Raw genomic sequence first — 20391 nt, 5'->3', positions numbered from 1 at the left:
AGCTGCAGGCAGTTCTAGGCTTTCTCAAATTTTAATCTGGACTCTCTTTATGTTTGGGCACCTCGCTTACAAGTTGCAGGGACATTTTAAGGACCCGGGATCGCCGCCGTAATCTCCCACCCCCAACAGGCAACTGTCTGCGAGGTATCTGAACCAGTTGCGTATGTGATCAAAAGTAAGGTCGGTTGGAATTACTGGCCCTTGGTTTTAAGCAGATGTGACGAAGAAAGTTGATGCTGGCCTTCAGCGGTGCGTTTTGTGACGGACTGTCACTTGAATCTGTTATTGCAATTCGACCGCTGATTCTCGTAGCTCATCAACTGGGTCTCTCTTTCTTCCATTCTTTTTGTCTCCTCAAATCTTTTCAGGTTACCGTGCCTAGTTTCTGCTCTACCTTGTCATTCTCTATACCAATATTCCGGATTTACATCATTTTCTCGCTTGAGTTTACTACCCTGCTGGCCACGTAGAAGATACCCCCGTGATTTGACGCCACGTCTCATGGGCTCCATAAATAACGGTCGGCCTAAAGGGCATTGTTGCCTAGCACAGAGCAACTAGCCTCATGCCAGGGTGCCTGCAGGCTGCCCTCCCTGGGAGTGACCACAGTTTTTCACAGACATCGAGCGCGAAGGCTTGCCACAAGCCGCATTCTATTTCAACCCCACCCCAGCTGATCATTGTTCCCCCTGCTCGTTTTACTATGGTTGTTGTCTTCCGAATACACTTTACCGCACTCTAAAGAGCGGTGTGACGATGACACAGCAATCTGTGATTTCATGTTCACTAAGCATGGAAGTAGAATCTCATTTTGACCGGATGATTGAGGTAGCATTCCGATACCCTGCCGGGAAGGTTCGTGCCGGCCTACTTTGGAAAGATGCGGTGTCGGCTGCCAGGGCACAGTGATTTCAAACGCTTTTTTCCGGGTCGTTTGTGTCCCAGACTGTGAGAGATTCCAAGCTTCTGTGTTATAAAAAGGCATGGTTCAGCCCGTTACAAATGTTAAGTTCTTCCATCCTCTCGACCAGTGTGGTTTATAACCAGTTAGGTTTCCTCAAGGGCCTAACTTGACCTCATTACCCAGTCAACATCATATATAACATCTACCAACTTAGCTATTATTCAACTCTTACTTCATACAAACCTTTGATATCCTACCTCGAAGGACATTTCATCACAGAAGTGTCAAAATAATCTACCATTTCACGTAAGGAACCTTCTCAGTAAAAGTTCTTTGCATAGCATCTAATTTGGAGAATATTTTGGCTAATATTGATTGTTTTTTGTTGGAGTAGCCACGCAAGAAAAAATGGAAAACAGTTACAGTATACAAAAATGTCTTTCATGCGGAAAAGTATGCTCTTACTGTACCAACGGGGTTAAGGACGGGGGAGATTGCAAAAAATGCCGCGGAACTGGGTTTACTTCAGAAACAAAGGACAAAAAGTGCCAAGGTGATTGTGGTGGGTTGGGGTACATTTTTTCGTCCAAGTAAACTTTGCCTTCGGGCAATCGGAACGAGAATTCATTATGGGTTTTAGAGGCCATGAGAAGCTTGCAGAGAATAGATATGAAGGACAAAGAGCCGCAATGCAATTGTGGAGGGATTCCAGACTATATGATACATATGAACAAGCTGAATAGCTTTGCAGATCTGTCGGTATCGAAGTTGAGCAGGCTGGAAGGCGTAGGAAGTTGTGGCGGCAGGAAACCTCGGCGGTTTGGCGAGGAGATAAATCGCCCATGCTACGGTATATGGAAAAAGGCCGGCAGAGGTAAACTCTGCGATAAATACGGGAGGCGGTTGACAGTATAACCCACTGCTCCTCATACGTGCAGCCTTTTTGAGCTGCGACGTGCCTGATTCCTCTGGCGCCCGAGTTCCTTTGGTCTGCCATTAAAGTGCTTGGCAGGCTGGCCTTGGCGAATGCCTGTGCCGCTGGAAGGTGTGAGATCTGTCGGCCGCACCAGGGAATCCCGGGAAACAACCGGGCTGACGAGCTGGCCAAGACCGGCTCCGCCAGATCGCCGGACCCAGACCCGAGGGCTTAGCAAACCACATATAGCGGCGCCAGTACGGTTCTCAGAGCCATTGTTTCCAATATAGAGAAGGGTCGGTGGCGCAAAAAGCTCTGTGAAGGTCCCCCGCATATAGGAAATGGAAACTTCAATACCCACCGAGAAAGGAGCCCGAGGAACTGCGTCTGCCAAGACCCCTACTGGGCCACTATCTGGCCATGAGGACCAGCCATGGCGATTTCAAAGCCTACCATGACCGTTTTAACCACCAGGATGCAAACACATCGTGTGCCTGGTGCTGGAAGCGGACCTCCCCTGAGCACCCGGTGCACTGCCGCTATTCGCGGGCGGTGTGGAGAAACTGGCCGTGGCCTGATAACGACCGGCCGGCCGGGCCGCCAGACCGCGCCCAACGCCGCAAATTCTTCCAGAAAAGTTTTGGGCAACCGAAAGGCTTTCATGCGTTTTTGATAGCCACCAATTATTTCAGCGCCCGCCCCAGAGCGGCCTGCCAGCGCCCCGCGCGCCACGAACGCACTTTACGCCTAGGGACACCGATCGTAAGCGACTCGACCTCTGACGAGGAATAGACTTATTGCCTTCTCATCCATACTTTACGGCACCAGCCGTCAGACGAAACCTCCGTGCACCGTAGGCACGGGGTCGCGTCAGTGAACTAACCCCCTAAGCAGGACCGGGCCCGAACCCGGTCAGGCACGATCCGCCTCTGCCATCCTTGTTTTCTCCCTGTGTAAATAAAGAAGATAGAACGGGCGCCGAGATACCCCTCGGGAGGCTGCTAACGGGCGGCTAAAAAGCCGGGCCGAGCCCGGCGTTAAATAATAATACTACTACTACTACTACTAAATCACAAATCCAAGTTGCAGTGTTGGTGGCGGCTGCTGTTTTAGGGGGCCAGGGTGCAAGAAAGGCTCCGTGCTGGGGGCCCATCCAGAAACGACAACACTTGCACCAGATTTGCCACTGAAAGCAGCCTCCGTTGTAGGCCGTCGACGATTCTATCACCGATGGTCCGCAGCTTACACTTGCAAGGCTCTTTGCCCTGGTGGCGTGGTCGGGGGGGTTACCATCAGCAAACGGGGGCACGGGCCCAGGGATAGGGTTGCCACAACCGGGATTTGTGACTGTTGTCACAAATCGTATGTAATTTTGTGAAGATAATTTCTGGGAAACCGTTATTTTCCGCGTTATTTATATTTGCGTTGTTATTCTCGAGTATAAAAGGGCTTCGAAGTGATTTAGCCAACTTTACCGGCCATAACCCAGTTGTACGCCACCCAGATTGGATAGTTTTTGCAATAAACGCTTTAAATCTGGCTTTTTGATAACAGTAAAAAGTTTCGCTTTCCAATAACTGTCGAACAGCGAAAATGGCTCACAAATCCAAGCTGACGTCGATAAGCTTCTTTGAACGGCCCAAAAACAGATGAAAGACTCGAATTTCATACGCTAAACAGCATATTATGCAGAGCTGAGGTTGACGGCGCTTGCCGACAGGTATGGCACATCACCAGTGAAAAATGGGCCAAAACCTCCAAGTTATAGAAGTAATGATTTTGCTGGCATACAGGCAAGGAGCGCCTTGCGGCTCGTTCAGTTTGGTTTTCGCTTATGCTCACCTAGTAGTACTCTTGATTTACTTGCACCTTTTCCCACATTGTAAATCCTGGTGTGATTCATGTGGAAATGAATGGAAAGAGCCGCTGGTCCTAAAAAACAAATTATGACAGTTGAGTGTCGAACTATGTTTGCAGTTAAGTGATGTACCTGAGAGTAATACGGACAGACTCTTCCGGAGGGCTGACTTGCATCCATCATCAAACACCTTATTACAGTTCTTTACTACATTCCAAATGGAAGCAAACGACAAGAGTTGAGCTAATTTGTCTACTTCCAAATCTGACCGGGCCAAAAGGCTGCTATGCTTCCAAGTTTGTCATACCGGCTTTCAGCGACAGGTAGGCTAATTAAGCCACTAGGGTCACAGGCCGCAATATTTACTTACCCCTGCATACGGAATACCATCCGGTTCTCCGTCAAGCTATGCCTCATCCAATGCCAATCGGCAGCGGCGGTACTTATTGCGTTCGCTCACTACGCATACAAGTCGGGCGCATGCCAGTTGAAACTGCAATCGGCCTCAAAACAGGCCTAGCCACGATCAAAAAAGAAGGCACACTGATTGACCGGTGCGAGGCTGTGATATGACGTAGCTTCTTTGGAAACCTTGTCTTGGAATCCTTACGGATCATCGATATCATCATCAATGTGGTTGAAGAATCAGGGGTGAATTTAATGCTGACTTTTCTGCGGGAACCTTTTGACCGGCTCGTTCCTATTGGCCTTCAACTCCATGGAGCATTCCGGCACTCAATTTGAATATGTTCCTCTCGATCTGCGCTTGGCAAGATTCTTCGCCCTCCTTGCTTTGCGAATGCGGTGTAGGTTGCCAAAAGGACGTCATGCAGTGTTTCAGGGGTATTTTCTCTTGACACAATTCTGCACTAAGTAAATGGGCGAAAGAACCTGCTTTGGCAATGCGCTGTAAAAGTATGACCAGTTTTAACGCAATTCACACCCCAGCGCCGTGATACCTTTCACAGGAATTCAACCCTTGCACAGCCGTGTTGGCAAACCATGACAAACAAAGGCAACCACCAACGATCTAATCTGGCCCGAGCGGCTTCAAGACCCGGTCTTGACTCGCGGCTGATTGGTCTCAAAAAGATCCCAGGGAGAGGCCGGACGCGTTCCCCGAGTGTTTGTGCTCGGCCTCCCCGAGATTACGTTGCCGTTTCTGGTTTCTTTCATGTAGAGAGTGCAAGCCAAGAATGAAATTTCTGCTTTCAGTCATCATTCCCAACAGCTTGGGCGCAGTCTTTGGAGAGGTTGACTCATAGTAGCGCATTTTTTTTGGTTGCCTGGTTCTTAGAATGATGTTCAAGAATTGGAAAATTTATGGATGCGCTGCAGGGAAATGTCAAAAAGTATTCAAGATCCCAGGCATCTAATTACTGCAATTCAGTCTGTACCATCCCAGCCGCTCTTTACCCATAACAGCCATTGTCAGGCTTGTATTTAATTTTATCAAAGTTCTTTCATTTGCAGCTCTACGAGGTGGGGAGCTATGTCCCAGCCCGATGGACTGCAGCAGAACCTTCTGCCCGCCAGTATGGAGCCATATTTCTCCAAAGAATATATATCTCACGGACAGGTCTAACATCAGTGGACATCTTAGAGCGCACAGCCCTGCCATCAGCGCGGCGTGGACAAACCGATAGTAAGCTTCAATTTCTCCAAGCCTGTCGCAAATCTATCTGACCCTGTTTTCAAAGAAGTTAGACATTTGGATAATGTAGCGGAAGCACCCGCTTCCGTGGATACCGCGAGTAAAACTTCTCAGAGGACTGCCGCACCAAAGAGAAAGCGCAAGGCGCCTGATCAGTTGCCACTCGACTCAATACGCAACAAGATGGGCTCAATATCCGCATCTAACCTTGAAGACACGACTATCGACACGCAGGCGTTGGAAATGAAGCAATTTTCGCAGGTTTGGGAAGCGATACTTGTGAAAATGACCTCGCAGCAACTCGATTTCCGTCATGATCTAATGGCAGAGTTTCAGCTACAACGTCAAGAGGAGCGCGCAATGGCTGAGTTGAGGCTGGCGTACGAGGGTGTGAAACAACAGTTACAGAAGAAAGCCCTGGAGGTGATCGAGCTACAGAAGAAGCTCGATTGGTAGTAGTAGTAGTAGTAGTAGTAGTAGTAGTAGTAGTAGTAGTAGTAGTAGTAGTAGTAGTAGTAGTAGTAGTAGTAGTAGTAGTAGTAGTAGTAGTAGTATCTATTAACGCCGGGCCGCGCGGAGCGCCGGTAACGCCGGTTCTGGTGTAGACAGGGTTTTAAATATCAAAAGGGGTTTTCCGATGGGGGTGATTTGGATTTTACGGATCAGCCGTCTTTCCGAACGATCGATATCATCCGGCACGCCTTGGGCTGGCCTAGACGACGTGATAGGAAGGATGCTGGCTTGCAAGCCATACCACGTCCATCTATCCCGGTGTGGTCACATCGCATCTGTTGCATTCGGCAGGATTACGAACCGGGTTAGCGCACCCTTGATAAGAAAGCGCTGTGCTATCGTGTGGTACGTGGGGTCGGGGCTTTTCCACAGTGCATTTGTTATGCCTGACACCTAATTTGTACTGGACTGCCCTATCCCCACCTCAGCCATTTGCAAAGGCTGGCTAGTAACGGTGTGATGAGTTGGTGGGCCCACTTCGCAACTTCACAGGTTCCCTATGTACACCCCCCCACAGGATGCCCAACATTGACTGCCCAGACGTCTCATTGACTGCACGATTAATGTGCACATCTGCAAAATCTCGATTTATTTATGACATTGACCGGATAACTTCGCTATCCCTCATCCAGGTGCGTTTTTGTACGTGCTGTTATTATTTTCCCCATTGCTTTCTTGATGCTTCTTGCTGGCCTCGGCCCTCAATCTCCCAATGACGGGGAGGCAGATAGAAATGAGGGAAATGTTGCCGGATACTTGGTGCAGAAACATGCCAGCATTGTAGTCTGACAACACCTGCGTCGACACAAGGCTACCAACCGTGATGGGTATGCAACTACTTTCATTAGTGTCAAATAAATACTAATCAAGAGTCTTTGCTTACCAAAACTTCAAGGCCAACATCGGCCGGAAACCTCTCGGAAGCTTGTGCATCCGTAGCCAAAGACACACCAAAACAAGAATGCCCAAGTCTATGAGAATGCTTATAATGACGCATGTGAGGTGTAATGTTCTCTGTCTCTGGTCTATGAAGACTGTTGAAGGCGGGCCTACACAGATCCAAGCGATCGTCAATCCGGCTATATCCAAAGTGATTAAGACCAGCAAAATATCCGAGCACCAATGAAGTCGAGGATAGAGAGAAGATCGTGGGCTCAGAAAATCGATCGTAGGGTTGCTAGAGCTAACCACGTTAAGTCGTAGGACGTTGAGTTGTGTAAAGAAAAGGCAGATCGAGGCATTTGTGAAGGCCGTTGCTAGCACTGTGAGCAGAGACCCCCAGTACCAGCACTAGAAGACGTCAGTACAAGTAATCTATGTGAGTGTGGGTTGTTTACCTTTTCAGTAAGTTGAAAGTTTAATCCCATGATTTGCAGGCACCATTGAGCACAGGATAATGATGACTGCGCGAATATCAACAGTGTTCCGAAACAAGCAAGGTAGTGAGAAAGGACGTTGACTAGAAGCAGCGTTCGAAGCCTCCAGGAACGTAAAAGCCGCGGTGCAACAAAATAAAGCATAAGGAGAGTAAGGAGGATCGTGAAGATGAATAAGAAGCCCAACAATAAGGAAAGGGCTTCCTGTGGCACGGTTGATCTCGTCCAGGATGCCATGTTGAGATGATGGTCAAAAGCAAACAGCTTCCAGAAAGTGGAGGGCGGGTATCGTTCTAATAAGGAACCCGAACCCCGGAACAATATCCTGGCCCTGGCAGATACCTAAGTCGTAGAAAGTAACGATGGCATGGGTTCTAAATGCGGGATCCATAGGTATCGTGCCCTGATGGAAGCACCAGTTTCCAGATCGCTGATTCCATCGGCCCTTTGGCCGTTCTCAAGCTATACGAATGGAGCAAATGACAGTAGCATACGATTGACAAGACTACAGAATTTGGCCAACGTCAACCTGTATTCTTGAACGCGTCGGCCAGTCCCTCGGAGAATCCACTTTAAGGATTTCTGATCGTCTCTTGCATGAGCTACCTAATTTCCATTGTTTTATCAAAGTTACTGGGCTATACAAAGCTCTGGCGCCATGTGTAATATTCCAGCAAGGCATGACTGGTGAACCAAAACCTAGCACTGGCCCCCTGCGCATCCCGTTCGCTTTCTGGAAAGGGAAAAAGTTGCCGCTCCCCATCAAGCAGTACTACGCTGTGATTTTCTAGGTCAGGAAAGGATACGCAACCGGAGAGAGCTCATCTGCCCGGAGGTTCAAGCGACTCTTCCGAACAATACTCGATCCGCCCCTTATGCAGATCCGACTACAACAGCGGCTACCTCGAGACCCTCGGCTTTCTCACCGAAGTCGGTGAGGTCTCCCGCGGACAGCTTGAAGAGTGTTTTGATCAAATGGCACAGCGGAAGGACACATACTACAATGTCGTGATTGAAGACACCACGACCAAAAAGGTCGTTGCTACGGGGACCGTGGTTGTCGAACTTAAGTTGTAAGCATATCACGAAGTTCCCGTTGCCGTTTTATAATCTTCTTCGCTCGGCAACTTACCCTTCTCCAGCATTCACGGCATCAGCAAGGCCGCCCATCTTGAAGACGTTGTGGTAGCCGAGGAATACCAGAAGATGGGCCTTGGCTTGCATATTCACAGGGCTAGAGACTTCATCGTGATGAAGACCGGCTGCTACAAAGGAGTGCTGGACTGCTGTGACTACAACGTCGGCTTTCATAAGAAGGCCGGCTACGAGGAGTGTGGTGTGCACATGAAGAAGCGCTATGATGGAGTCCCTGTTAAGGCTTTCCTGCCTCCTTCATCTCAAGTTGTTCAGAAGGGAAGCGAAAAACAATTGTGTTAGGATAGCAAAAGGAAGCAGAAGCTCTGGAATAGCGGTTGGAAAAGCTTATAAATGCAGGTGAGAGGAGGATGGGGATCCAGCTGTAGCCAACCATCAGATAAGTTACTGAGAGGAGGTCACCTCAAGATACGCGCCCCACGCTCAGGGTGCGGGGTGACCTCTCTTAATAGGTAACACAGGACCCATAGGGTGGGCCTAACAGGTGTCATAAAATGCTCTCAACAGAGAAAGGAGTCACTAAATATAAGCACGATCACCACAACTATTGCGAAGACTGCGATAGAACCTTTTGCAGCCGCACCAGTTTGTGCATGGCTATCTTATCACACGGCGTATCAGGCATGGAATTTGCTGCATATATACATCGTGGGGCTGCATGACTCTCGACATCGCGACCGAGTTCTCGCTAACTATGATGTGCATCGGAGTGCGGCACAGTTGGTTGATATTGTCGCGATCCGACAGGCCACCGGCGTCCAAATGACCCAAACCTAGGGCGCTGCCAATCAATTTGTGCAGCAGGACCCGGACTTCAAATTGGAAATCCTTTAGTAAAGTATCAGCCCGGTATTGCCAAGAACGGTCTAAAAAAGGAGCTGGAACCCCTCTCCCCCGCAACGTCAGAGTGCAAAACCTAACGTGCGCCCATCGGTCGGAACTATCGAGGGCGATCAACCTTTGTAACCAATGGGCTTTCAACCAGTTAAGCAGAGAACTACTTCAGCCAATGGCTCTGCGTAAGCGTGCTCACGTCTCCAGGTCGGCGCTTGTCACTCTTCCACCTCACATCCGTGTTCCGGGGGTTTAGGCGGCAACGGGTTGGCTGTGTTGTTACTGGCTGGTGCTGCGTATCCCTGCACGGTTGGCAGAGTGCCTAGCAGCCAACGTTAAGAGGTGCATACGTTTTCAACTTATCATAAATGGTAAAATCCAACCCCCTGCTGCAGATACGAGGGCCTCGGAGGCCCTACGGTCAAATTGCAACCAACATTAACCAATTCCTGTAACCGGTGTGATTATACCTGAGCCCATATTTAATTCGGCCAGGGTTTCAGAATTACAAGGGCCTTAGCGCCCGCCAAGCCCAACTTTTGACGACTGTCAGAAGTTGGGCTTGGCGGCCGCCGACGGTCTTAAAATCTTCCCCCTCCAACAAGACTGGTAAACGCCCCGTTACTCATCTCTATCTGCAGCTCTTAACAAGATGGAGCACAACGTCGACGAGCACCAGTTGGATGACCCTGCGATTGCCGACAGCCTATTCAATACGCAGGCTGTTAAGCGGTTCCAAGATCTTATCATTGCCTGGAGAAAATATAACGATGGCCGGCCTAACTTCAAGGTCGATGGAGAAAAGTCTCTCGATACAGTTGCAGAAACCTTCAAACTTGGTCTGAAACTCGACCAAGCCTCAGCGATTCGAGTCCTACTTTCCTATTTAAGCTTCATACAGGCCGACGAACAGCTCACCAATCTAACGCCAAGCAGGCGGAAGACCCGACCTGAACCTTTGCTTCGGCAGGCCTACGCAGCTCTCAAATTGAGGCCGGATGAACTCAAATTTTCCTCTTTTCAAAGTCGCCTATCTAGAGCCCGTTCACTTAACAGCCTCAAGGGTCTCATTGCCTTTCTCCCATTTACCGAACGTGGCAAAGTCGGTGTTCGGCGTTTCGAAAGTTCAAATCCTTCGCTTCAGTCTTATATTGAAGCCCACACTCATTACCAGGAACTTTTGCAAGCGGGAAACGAATTTATCGACTCGATTCTATTAAATGTTGAACTTCCTAAAAGAATTTGGGAAGACCACTCTTTCGGACAGGATTTACCCTTAGAGAATCAAATCCGACTACTCAGAGTCAAGGCTCCAGATCTGCCCTCTGAATATGAGCTGGACGAGCATGGACACATCGTCACCGTCCAGCCCATCATCCCGCCCACGCCACCACCAGGACCAACTCCGCCTTTGGCCACAGATGGCCATGCCAGCACCGGTAACTGTGCAAATGGTGGGTCATCCCGCCAACAATCCAGGTCGACCCCAGACGAGCCGAAGCGCAAAACTCCATTACCCTCTTCTCCACCTTCGGTTACAGCATCAAGCGGCCATGTCGGCACTGGCGCCTACACGACCGGATCGACGGCATCACAACATTCGCTGTCCCCTCCTCTTCTCCCGTCGCCGCCGCCGTCTGAATTTCGGCCATCCAAAAGAGGAGCCCAATTGATCCCTAAGTCAGCTTTCGGATACCGGCAGACAGATACCAATGCTCTCAAATCGACATCCGCAAACCCCCACTCGAATGGCAGAAATCCGTTACACTCCGCCGGACGAACCTCGGCAGCTTCCTCTGGCGGAGACGCCACCATCGAACAGATATCACCATCGAAAGCCCCCTCTCGCGATGGCGTGGCCGGAACGAATACCGGTGTCTCGACTGCCGACTCCAGCTTCAGCCAGAAGCGACCGTCCAGCCTAGGCTCGTCGGCGAAGAAGCAGAAACTAAGTCATTCAGAAACATCAATCTCCGTGGTAAAGATATCCCCCTGGCTAAATGATGCACTATCACCGTCGTCCATGGCCCGACTTAAACCAGGTCAACAGCTTAACGATGCCATAGTCAACGCATATATGCTCATTTTAGCCCAGCGACATGGGACTTGTTTTGTTAACAGTCACTTCCTCAATCGCCACTTGACGTCCGTATGGAAGGCCGAACATGGGGATCCCTTGGACACTGACCTGGCCTTGATGCCTGTCGAAGAGAATTACCACTGGTACCTTCTGGCCATGTACAAGCGACCTCCTAGCACTAAAGCCTCTGCTCAAGACGATCGGGTTATCTGTTTTCTCGACTCTTTGCCATCCTCACGGTCGTATGACTCTGCTTTCACCCAATGGGAAAAGCATCTCAAGTCTCTCGGGAACTGTGGATATATACATAGAAAATCGGTCAAAGTCCCTCGGCAAGATAACAGGGTTGACTGCGGAGTCTTCAACCTTGCGTTCGCCCAAAAGATCCTCGAGAATCCTCAGCAGTTCGCTGATGCTGTTGAAAAAGGGACAGCCCTGGACTGGGAGATCAACGCCGACATATTTCGCGAGTCCATACGAGCTACCCTCATATCAGCAAACAACGGCTCCACGCCTCTTGTTCCTCCAACCGAGACTGTGGAAGGCGACGATCTGTTTATGGACAGCGTGGAGGTAGGCTCCGCCTGCCTTGCCACTAATCCTCTTGTGTGGAGGCCAGCCACGATCGCGCCCTCTGCCACGGACAGAGACGCCGTAGCAAACTATATGACAGTTGATGATGAGACCTTACAGGACTACATCGAGCTCACTGAGGCGGCCAGCAACGAGACAGACCCGGGGAACCGAACTATCACCGCACCGGCGGTCGGCAGGCCCACTGCTCTTAGTAATGCCACAAACAGGGTCGTGGAAGGCGAGGATGACATCATGCTTGACGCTGGACGCGACGTCGGGAATCCGGGTGCGGCTTCGGTCTGCCACGACCCAGACCTTCATTTGACCGATAACACTCCAGGTAATGATGGCGTGTTCGAGGCCGCGCATGACGATATCCGTGATAATGAGACGACACCGATAGACACGCCTGGTTCTGCACTATCTCGAACAAGAGCTGTACGTGGTGATGGGGATATTGATGTTCTTTTTCGTAAGTCAAATCATTCCCGCATCTGCACGAGAGCAATTACTAACTAGCGTCAAGAGGGGACTGTGCATATTGAGAGCGACAACCCCCAGGTGCCCTGCTTGCCACCGATGTCTCCTCGATCTATACTACCATTAGCACCAGCTTCTTCTGTGGAGTCATTAAGATCAATCTCGCCTCATGCCCGGATTGGCTCGGCCGCTGTGTCAGACGAGGAACAATGCATCGGAGCTATACTCAGTAAGTTATCGGCTCCCTCCTACAAGGCGTACAAACAGCCAACTGACATGGTGCTGAGATGGGATGAGTAACCTTCAAGCTTACAACTCACCCCTTGCCGACACTTCTGAGTTCAGGAAATTCCAACATCTGCTTCAGAAACACCGTATTGGACATGCTTTACCGGCGACCGACCGTGGCTGGGCGCCATTACTAACCTTCCAAAGTTTCCCTCGCGATCTCATGGAAACGGGCTGTAACATGCAACTTCCCTGGAATCCCCAAGGTAGCGACGAGGCCTTGACAGACCTAATCGACATAGATAACCGGCTTCATCAGGACGGATTTTTGCATTGGAACGACAGCCTTGCCGCCAGCAGTTTGAAGAGTTTTCAAGACTTGGGCAACTTCCCCGCGGGACTCCGCATTCTTCGTTTTATCTTGGCAAGAGCACAGCTACGAGCCTTTTTACGAAAGTGGTTTGCGCCCAACGAAGGGCCGTACATAATAGGACACTGCTTCTATTATAGCGATGTTGGAACAAGGGGACTTCCTCTCTTTCTCCGGCACAACCCTAATCAGAGCGATCGTTGCTTGGGTTTACATATATTAACTGATGAAACACGCCTCCGGTATTTTGCCGGGTCCCATGTAGAGTTTTGGGCCCCGACAGGTTTACATTGGTTCCAAAACAGCCAAGCGTCACTGCAAAATCAGAAAAGTGAATTACGGTCAAAAGGGTTGTAAGTAAACTGGACAGTAAATCTTAACTTTATTTAATTTCAGATTAAAAACTAATAGGCCCTCCAGTACATTGTTCGACCCCAGGATTAATCATCAAATCGATAGTGGGGTAGCCCTCACCATCATGATTGGGCTTCCCGAAATGCTTGTGGGTTTGCCGAAGTTGAAGGTGGAGAGTCCATCTGTGAGAGGAATTTTGGAGGCGATGAAAAATGACGACGGGATTGGCTGGAACTTGGAAATCTAGTTCGGACTAGTGGTCCGAATGAGATTAGTATATCTCCCCCGCATGGGAGGTTCCAATATTCAACTTACTTCCTCCAAGGTTGGAAGATCTATCATTTTCCACAGTTAGGACATTTAGAGCCCTGAATCCCTTGCCCGCTACAGTTCGCGCAGGAGCTTGACATTGTATTAACAAAGGACGATGAAGGTATAGGGATGATTGAAGAGGCAAAGGTGGAAGATTGATTGAAGTGCCGAATCTAATTTGTTGGGAGTGGTTGAACGAACGAGGAAGCGGAACCAAAGTAGGGAGGTGAGGTGGGCAATGCGCATCTCAATAAATACCTGCAAGGAAGTGGGATGCTCCACGAGGATTTGTGGTGGCATGTGACCGTTAGAAAATCCCTCACGGAGTAGAAGACATGACCGACGTGACAAAGGTGTCCCGCTTTTATGCATAATCGCCAACAATTGCAGCTTTGAAGTTCGGCAATTGATGGAGATATGTAATTAACCGCCGGGTTATTCTCGGCTGACTCCAAGTCCAATCCTCGGGTCTCCCTAGTCCAGCTCCCATCGTGTCCACACAATGTGATAAGGTTGATTAAGTGACGAAGATCGACGGTTTATTGAGCTGATATTGAGCTATGCTTAAATCGTAGAGCCTCGGCTTCTAGAAGCCTTGCAACCCATGCTGTGCTCACCAGTACAAAGCTTGATTTAGCATTAACGTTGGGTACCCCCTAACCGCACCCCCCTAACAACCGCACCCCCAAAAATCTAACAACAAAATTCCGCGTTTCGGAAATCGATTTAAAAATAAAACTATGAACGCACAAAAATACAGTTATCTTCAAGCTCTTCCTGTTCATTAGCCTCTTCTCCATTATTATAATCCTCCAAAATGTCCCTGTTACTTTCCTGTAATCCAATAACGTTCTTTTTGCTAACTAAAAGCTCGTTTGGATCCGGAACCACCCTTCTTCTTTTCGCCGGCCGTATTGCCTCCAATTGTGCTTCCAACAAACTTATTTTTTGCTGGGCTTCAGCTAATAAAATATCCTTGGCTTCAAAGCTTTTTTGAACTTTTCCAAATAAAAGCCGGGACGTGGCGTTGCTTTTTACGGATTGAGAAATTCTTTGCAGTTGAAACCGAATATCGCGGGTCGTTTTAGGGGTTTTCCAAATAAGTAAAGACGGGTCGTTAATTTTTTGGATTGGGCTTTCTGGTGTTTTATCCCTGTGCAAGCCGTTGTTATTACCTTTTTCGACGTTGGCGTTGCTATTTTCCAATAAAAAAGGGCTTAAAAGCGGTTTAGCCAAGTTTACCGGCCATAACCCCGTCGTACGCCAACCAGATTGGATAGTTTTTCCAATAAATGCTTTCAATCTGGCTTTTTGATAGCAAATTAGGAAATTTCGCTTTCCAATAAACGTCGAACAGCAAAATTGGCTCACAAATCCAAGTTGACGTCGATAAGCCTCTTTTAACGGCCCTAAAACGGATAAGTCCAATGGTTGAAGAACGTGCGAAGAATGAGGGGTGTTAAGGGTCTACCTATGAGTGCTCAGGAGGTAGAACTTGGGCTAAGAGTTTATAACCTATAACTAACAAAGGGAATCCCTTCTCCCTCCTAAGGAATCCCCTCCTTCTATATACACGTGAATTCCTCATATACCTTGTTGCTTTATTAGAAATGAATGAAACGTCGGGTTATCGCATCCCGTGCGGCTGAGCCCGACTTCTATACAAGTAGGAATGCGATTGGTTCTCCTTCGTGAGCTGAGGCCCGGATCTCGTGCGGCTGAGGATGCGGCTGGGTTTCCTGTCGCCGGGATCCGGCGTGGTTAACGTCCGGGCTTCCAGGCCCGGATCCCAGAGCTTCGGGCTAGCCCCGTGACAAGGGGGTAAATATAGAAGTTGAATGTTATTTTGGAGGCAGAGAAGCATAAATTCGTCCGTAACGTGTGATCCATGGCCGTCGAAAACCAATAACCGCTTTTCAGGGGTATTGGGTTGGGTATGTGAAATAAACACTTTTTTTAACCATTTGATAGCCGTTTCGTTATTTGTCCACCCGTTTTCGGTTGCATGAAATTTCCAGTTATCGAAAGGATCCAAATCTGTTGGAAACCATTGTTGCTGTACGCTTTTTCCTTTAAATATAACGAGGGGAGGTATAGTAACCCCCGTAGCCGATATGATATACATTCGATTATGCTCGTCCAACCCCGCGTTCCGGGCTCTTTTCGCTGTAACGGCCGGATCCCGTTAAGGCCTAACACCAGGCCATTAGATCTTTTACCTTCCATTATACCGGTTTCGTCCATATTCTACCGATTTTCCGGTTTAATATCGTCAATAACGGGGTTTGTAATATAAAGCCACCAAGATTTAATTACCTCAGTAGTAGCCCCATTAACCCGGGCGTTTTCTATTCGACGGGGCCTTTGGGTCTTAAGGATTGGATAACGAGGCAAAAAACGGGTTATCCAACGTTTTCCAAGGCCCTGTGTTTCTCCGGCGGCCTGAAAAATCCGTTCCGCAAAAAAGCGTAATTCTTGATGCGTTGGTGGAAGGCCTAAAGCGGCCTGGGCAAGCACCCAATCCGCTAAATGCTTTTCCTGTTCCGGTGAAAGCTTTTGGAATAGTTGTTTTGTTTGTTTTTTAGATTTGGCGCCGTTAAGACGACCTCGAAGGGTGCTCATAGGTATACCCCATTTTCAGGAGGATTTTGTAATTGATTCGCCATTTTTAACGTCGTTATGTTACGACCAGACAGTTGGGCCGGTACCAGGGAGACCAGGTGGGGTCACACCCCTCCTGACGACACTCGCCCAGAGAGAGGATCACCGACCGGCAGGAAGAAGATTACGTAGGGACGAGATCACGTGACCCCACGTGATCCCACGTGACACCAGGGAAAAAGGATCATTGGGATCGTGGAACGATCTAAATGATCCAGAACGGGATCATTGGGATCGCGAAACGAGCCAAATGATCCAACTTCAGACAGAGTCTATATAAGGACACGCTCATTACCATGTAGATAGAACTTAGCTTAGGATTGCTTAGCAGCAATCAACTTACTACCTACCCAGGAATCGATCATAACTTCACCCCCAGTCATTGAGAACCCCAGTTACCCCGTCAAACGCTCAGTTGCTTCAACCCACTGTACTTTACCATAAGAACAGGTTACCCCGATACCTTGATCGTAACACGTTAATAGCGGAAATAAGCTGATTTTCGGTATATTCTTTCATTTTGAAAGGTAAAGAATATAAGTTAGAAAAACGTAATGCAAAAAGCAGAAAATTCATGGAGATATTTATAATAGAAGTTCGAGAGTAAAGATAGAAGTGTTGTTATTTTTGGGGTGCGGTTGTTAGGGGGGTGCGGTTAGGGGGTACCCAACGTTATGGCTTGCAAGTCGTCCAGTTCAATCGCCGCGTCCAGTTTTTTCTTGTCATCCTGCTGTTCGAAATCAGGATCTGGGATAAATCTGTCATCTAAAGTGTTCCTTGGGAACACATCCGGCCTCTCTCTGGAATTGTTTGAGCCCAATCAGACGCAAGAGCTATCAGTAATCTGCAGGCGAGGACGCCGTACAGGTGGTGTGGTTGCATGGGGCGTCACCGTTGTAACTTCAATATAGACTTTTCTTTACCCTTCTCGACTAAAACAAGCTGCGGGAATAAAATTGAACCAAGCTACATAGCTGCTAGATCATCTTGATTCATTCTACTTCAGCGTCAAATAGCAGTGCAACACACTCTGCCATAGCAGGGAAAGTCTCATGTGCATTGGCAGAGCTCACGTGCAGATGCTCGAGGTATGGGAGTCGGAAAGAGCCGATGTATGTCGCCGTTGTACAGGTTCTCAGGGGCTCATTTTGGCGGGACACTCAGTATAATTTTCAGAAAGGCTAGCAAAGCCAAGCTTAGTTAAACTATAAAATGCTCAACGTCGAGATTGCACCTGACTTATTCCCGTCTTCGAGCAAAACAGTCTTAGTAAAACTTTAGTGATCAAATGATTTGAGCCAAGCAGGATCAGTTTCTACGCATACCGGTTTGGTGGCCATTTCCGCTGAAGTGGACGCCTGGCGCGGACATCAGCGATGCGGGGCTTTTTGCGACGCATGTCGCGCGTCGCGTCGATTGCGGAGGTGTAAGGACACTAGAGTCAATATGGGAAGGGAAGACCAAAGTACAACTTTATCGATAAAACAGACTGGTGGTTTTTCCACATCTCACGTGCCCTCTGGGTTTCCAGCTTAACGCCACACGTAGTGGACCTTTTATTAGTTTCCAGTATTCTGACTAGCAGTAGTGGGGCTGCGGGGCTGTTGTGTCGGGAGGATGATCCAATCCTCGCCTTGACTTGCACTTTTTCTGTGTTTTTTTACTCTTTGTCTTGGATTTGGACATCACCATCACAAGGGCTGTTTGATCAGGTGGCTGCCAAGGGGCTGAGCTCCCTCCGATTCGCCAAATGTGCTAAGCTATAAAGACTGTCTACAGATAAACACCATCAGACGTGGCCTGAAGTCAAGCGAGAGGGGTATCGTTTAAAGGCATGCGATGAAAAATCAAGAGCTTCTTGCCCCCATTCCTTCATCCGTCCTCTTTGAAATATGGTCTATGGCGGCAGCTCCTGTTGGCCATCTGTTCAAAGGATCAATTCTTGCTGCCGAAAATCCAGCTGACAATCGTTCAGGCAACCGGGTATTTACCCAGTGCGTTGCAAGACGCGGCCGCGCTGCTCTTGAAGGGTTGCTGTCATGACAACATATGGCGGGGTTTTGCTTAGTAGCGCCCGAGCAAACACGGCAGCATTCCCCGCTGCGTACGATCGCTAGGTGTCGTCCTTGTGCGAATCGGCATAGTCCGAAATGCCGTGGATGACCAGACAAGGCCGGCCAGCATCCAACCCAGCCGCCTCCATCTCGACGCAAAGAGCATCGTTGCACTGGTCGCGGATCTCATCCCGCCGTTCGCCGTCCTTCACAACCGCGTTTCCCGTGGCAATCCTCCCTCAGTGGAAGATAAAACCGGCCACTCCGTCTTCCGTTATTTCAGGCCGCTGGACGAGCTGGTTGATGTCATAGCTTGTACACTTGTTCCCAGAAGTACCAGCGTGTTGGTATGAGGCGTTGAAAGCCGATCCCGTTCAAGGCCAGGGAAAGTAAATTTTCGCGTATGTTTCGACCGAAGCAATCGCTCTCGATACGCCTGCAAAGCGCTTCGATCCATGTCGTGATCCGATGCAAGCTTATCGAGCGCATTCAGAAGTACTTAATCGGGCAGATTGATCCTCCGGAGCATCTCGAATTTTCCATCCGTATGCCACTTCCCCGAATCGTAATAAACGCACGCGGGCCCTCCGTCGCCGGGCCAGCCGACCGTAACGTCCCCAAGATGCCCGTCTTCGGTCGGGTCATCCGAGGGTTGGGCGCGGAGTATACCGCCACCGATGCCAACAAGTACGGCCATGCGGAGGCGAGAAAACGTCGTGGACATTGGGCCTTTTACGCGACCCGCGTTGACGTTACTGGTCATTCCAGGCGCTAAAGTCGCGATAACGACATTGTGGTCGTTAGCGCACTGACGGCGATCTCCTGGAGCCCCACGCCCAGGCATATGCAGTATGCCCACTACAGCTTGTAATGACTGGTAACAATCCTCACTTTTCAAGTCAGGTTATCCCAGGGTCGCGCTCGGGATATGGTCAAGTCATCGAAAGTCGACCTTTGCAATTTCAATTCCCGTGAGCTGGATTGGATTATTATTGCTAAAACATTTGCGACCTGTTTATGCCAAAGATCGTCTTCATCAGCCCGATGTCCTCGGAAAATACTCTGCTGACTTGACCTCGATCACCTGACTTCCCTTTTGGCTTGCCGGAATCTACCATATCTGGCTTCCATCGTCGTTTATTCGGCACCAACGGAGCCAACGGAGGTCGAGGTGGCTCCAGCAGCAGTGCTCTTTCGAAGTCGATCATCATAACACCCTCGGTCTCCGCGTTAAAAAGCATGTTTGCCCTTCGTACATCCTTATGCGCCACTCCAAGTTGATGCATCGCGCGCAACGACAGTATCGCCTTCCCTTCGAGCTCTCCCTCGCCACCACTTGCAATCCCTGTCACATCAAGATTACATCCGCCCCACGACAAGAACGTCATGTGTATTACGTAGACACGGTGATCATAGTAGTATACCCTATTCATCAACCGGAGATCGATGGCCCCGAGAAAGACGGGCACATATACACCTTGGATGGGTTGCAGACGTGTGTAAACCGCCGCCTCGTGCTCAAGGTCTTTGACAAATGCCTGAACCGTGCCCTTGCCGACAAAGGTATAGCCATAGTCAACCAGGCAAACCTTAAATAATACGCCGCGTGCACCTCCATACCCCAGCGGTGTAATCCCGTCGTCTAATGTCCGTTTTAGCTGCTTGAAGAGCAGATTGACGAATTCGGTGTGGTCTGTCGGATGACGGAGACAGGCGCGGCTTGGGCCACTATCGCGGTTGCTGTGAGAGCTGGGCTGCCTGTTGTGTAGTGCCATATTAGGGCATTTTGCGTCGAGTAATCCGCCCTTAACGAGCCCTAACAGACACTTTTGGGTGCAGTAGGGCCTGTCTTGCTCGTTACTTCCTCCTCCGCTCCCACCCCTCGGCCGTCGAGCTAGAATCCGCTCGCTGCGTCGAGCTCCCTGACCTCCCCGACCTTGACGCATCCGCCGTTCTGTCGGACTCGGCGTGTCTGGCAAATCCGGTCCTGATTCATCGTCTGAAGATTCTCCAGGCTCTCTATGTTCGTATTCCTTCTTAGGCTCATCTCCCATATGCCGACGTCT

General features: G+C 49.4%; 2 protein-coding genes across 2 annotated transcripts; one reads left to right on the top strand and one right to left on the bottom strand.

Moving 5' to 3' along the window:
* Positions 1-6806: 6806 nt before the first annotated feature.
* PpBr36_11046 (uncharacterized protein) lies at positions 6807-13769 on the top strand (the record flags this gene model as incomplete). The annotated part of the gene is made up of 5 exons (XM_029898151.1): positions 6807-6847; positions 8103-8294; positions 8364-8557; positions 9852-12304; positions 13689-13769. The coding sequence occupies 5 exons, from the start codon at positions 6807-6809 to the stop codon at positions 13767-13769; spliced, it is 2961 nt and encodes a 986-aa protein (XP_029743623.1).
* Positions 13770-18824: 5055 nt separating this feature from the next.
* Positions 18825-19088, bottom strand: PpBr36_11045 (uncharacterized protein; the record flags this gene model as incomplete). The annotated part of the gene is made up of 1 exon (XM_029898150.1): positions 18825-19088. One exon carries the CDS (start codon positions 19086-19088, stop codon positions 18825-18827), a length of 264 nt encoding a protein of 87 aa, XP_029743622.1.
* Between the last annotated feature and the right edge of the window lie 1303 nt (positions 19089-20391).

The sequence above is a fragment of the Pyricularia pennisetigena genome (genome assembly GCF_004337985.1).
Source record: "Pyricularia pennisetigena strain Br36 chromosome Unknown Pyricularia_pennisetigena_Br36_Scf_12, whole genome shotgun sequence".
Lineage (NCBI taxonomy): Eukaryota > Fungi > Ascomycota > Sordariomycetes > Magnaporthales > Pyriculariaceae > Pyricularia > Pyricularia pennisetigena.
Note: the sequence above shows the minus strand (reverse complement) of the source record. Positions and strands in the feature narration are given on the sequence as shown.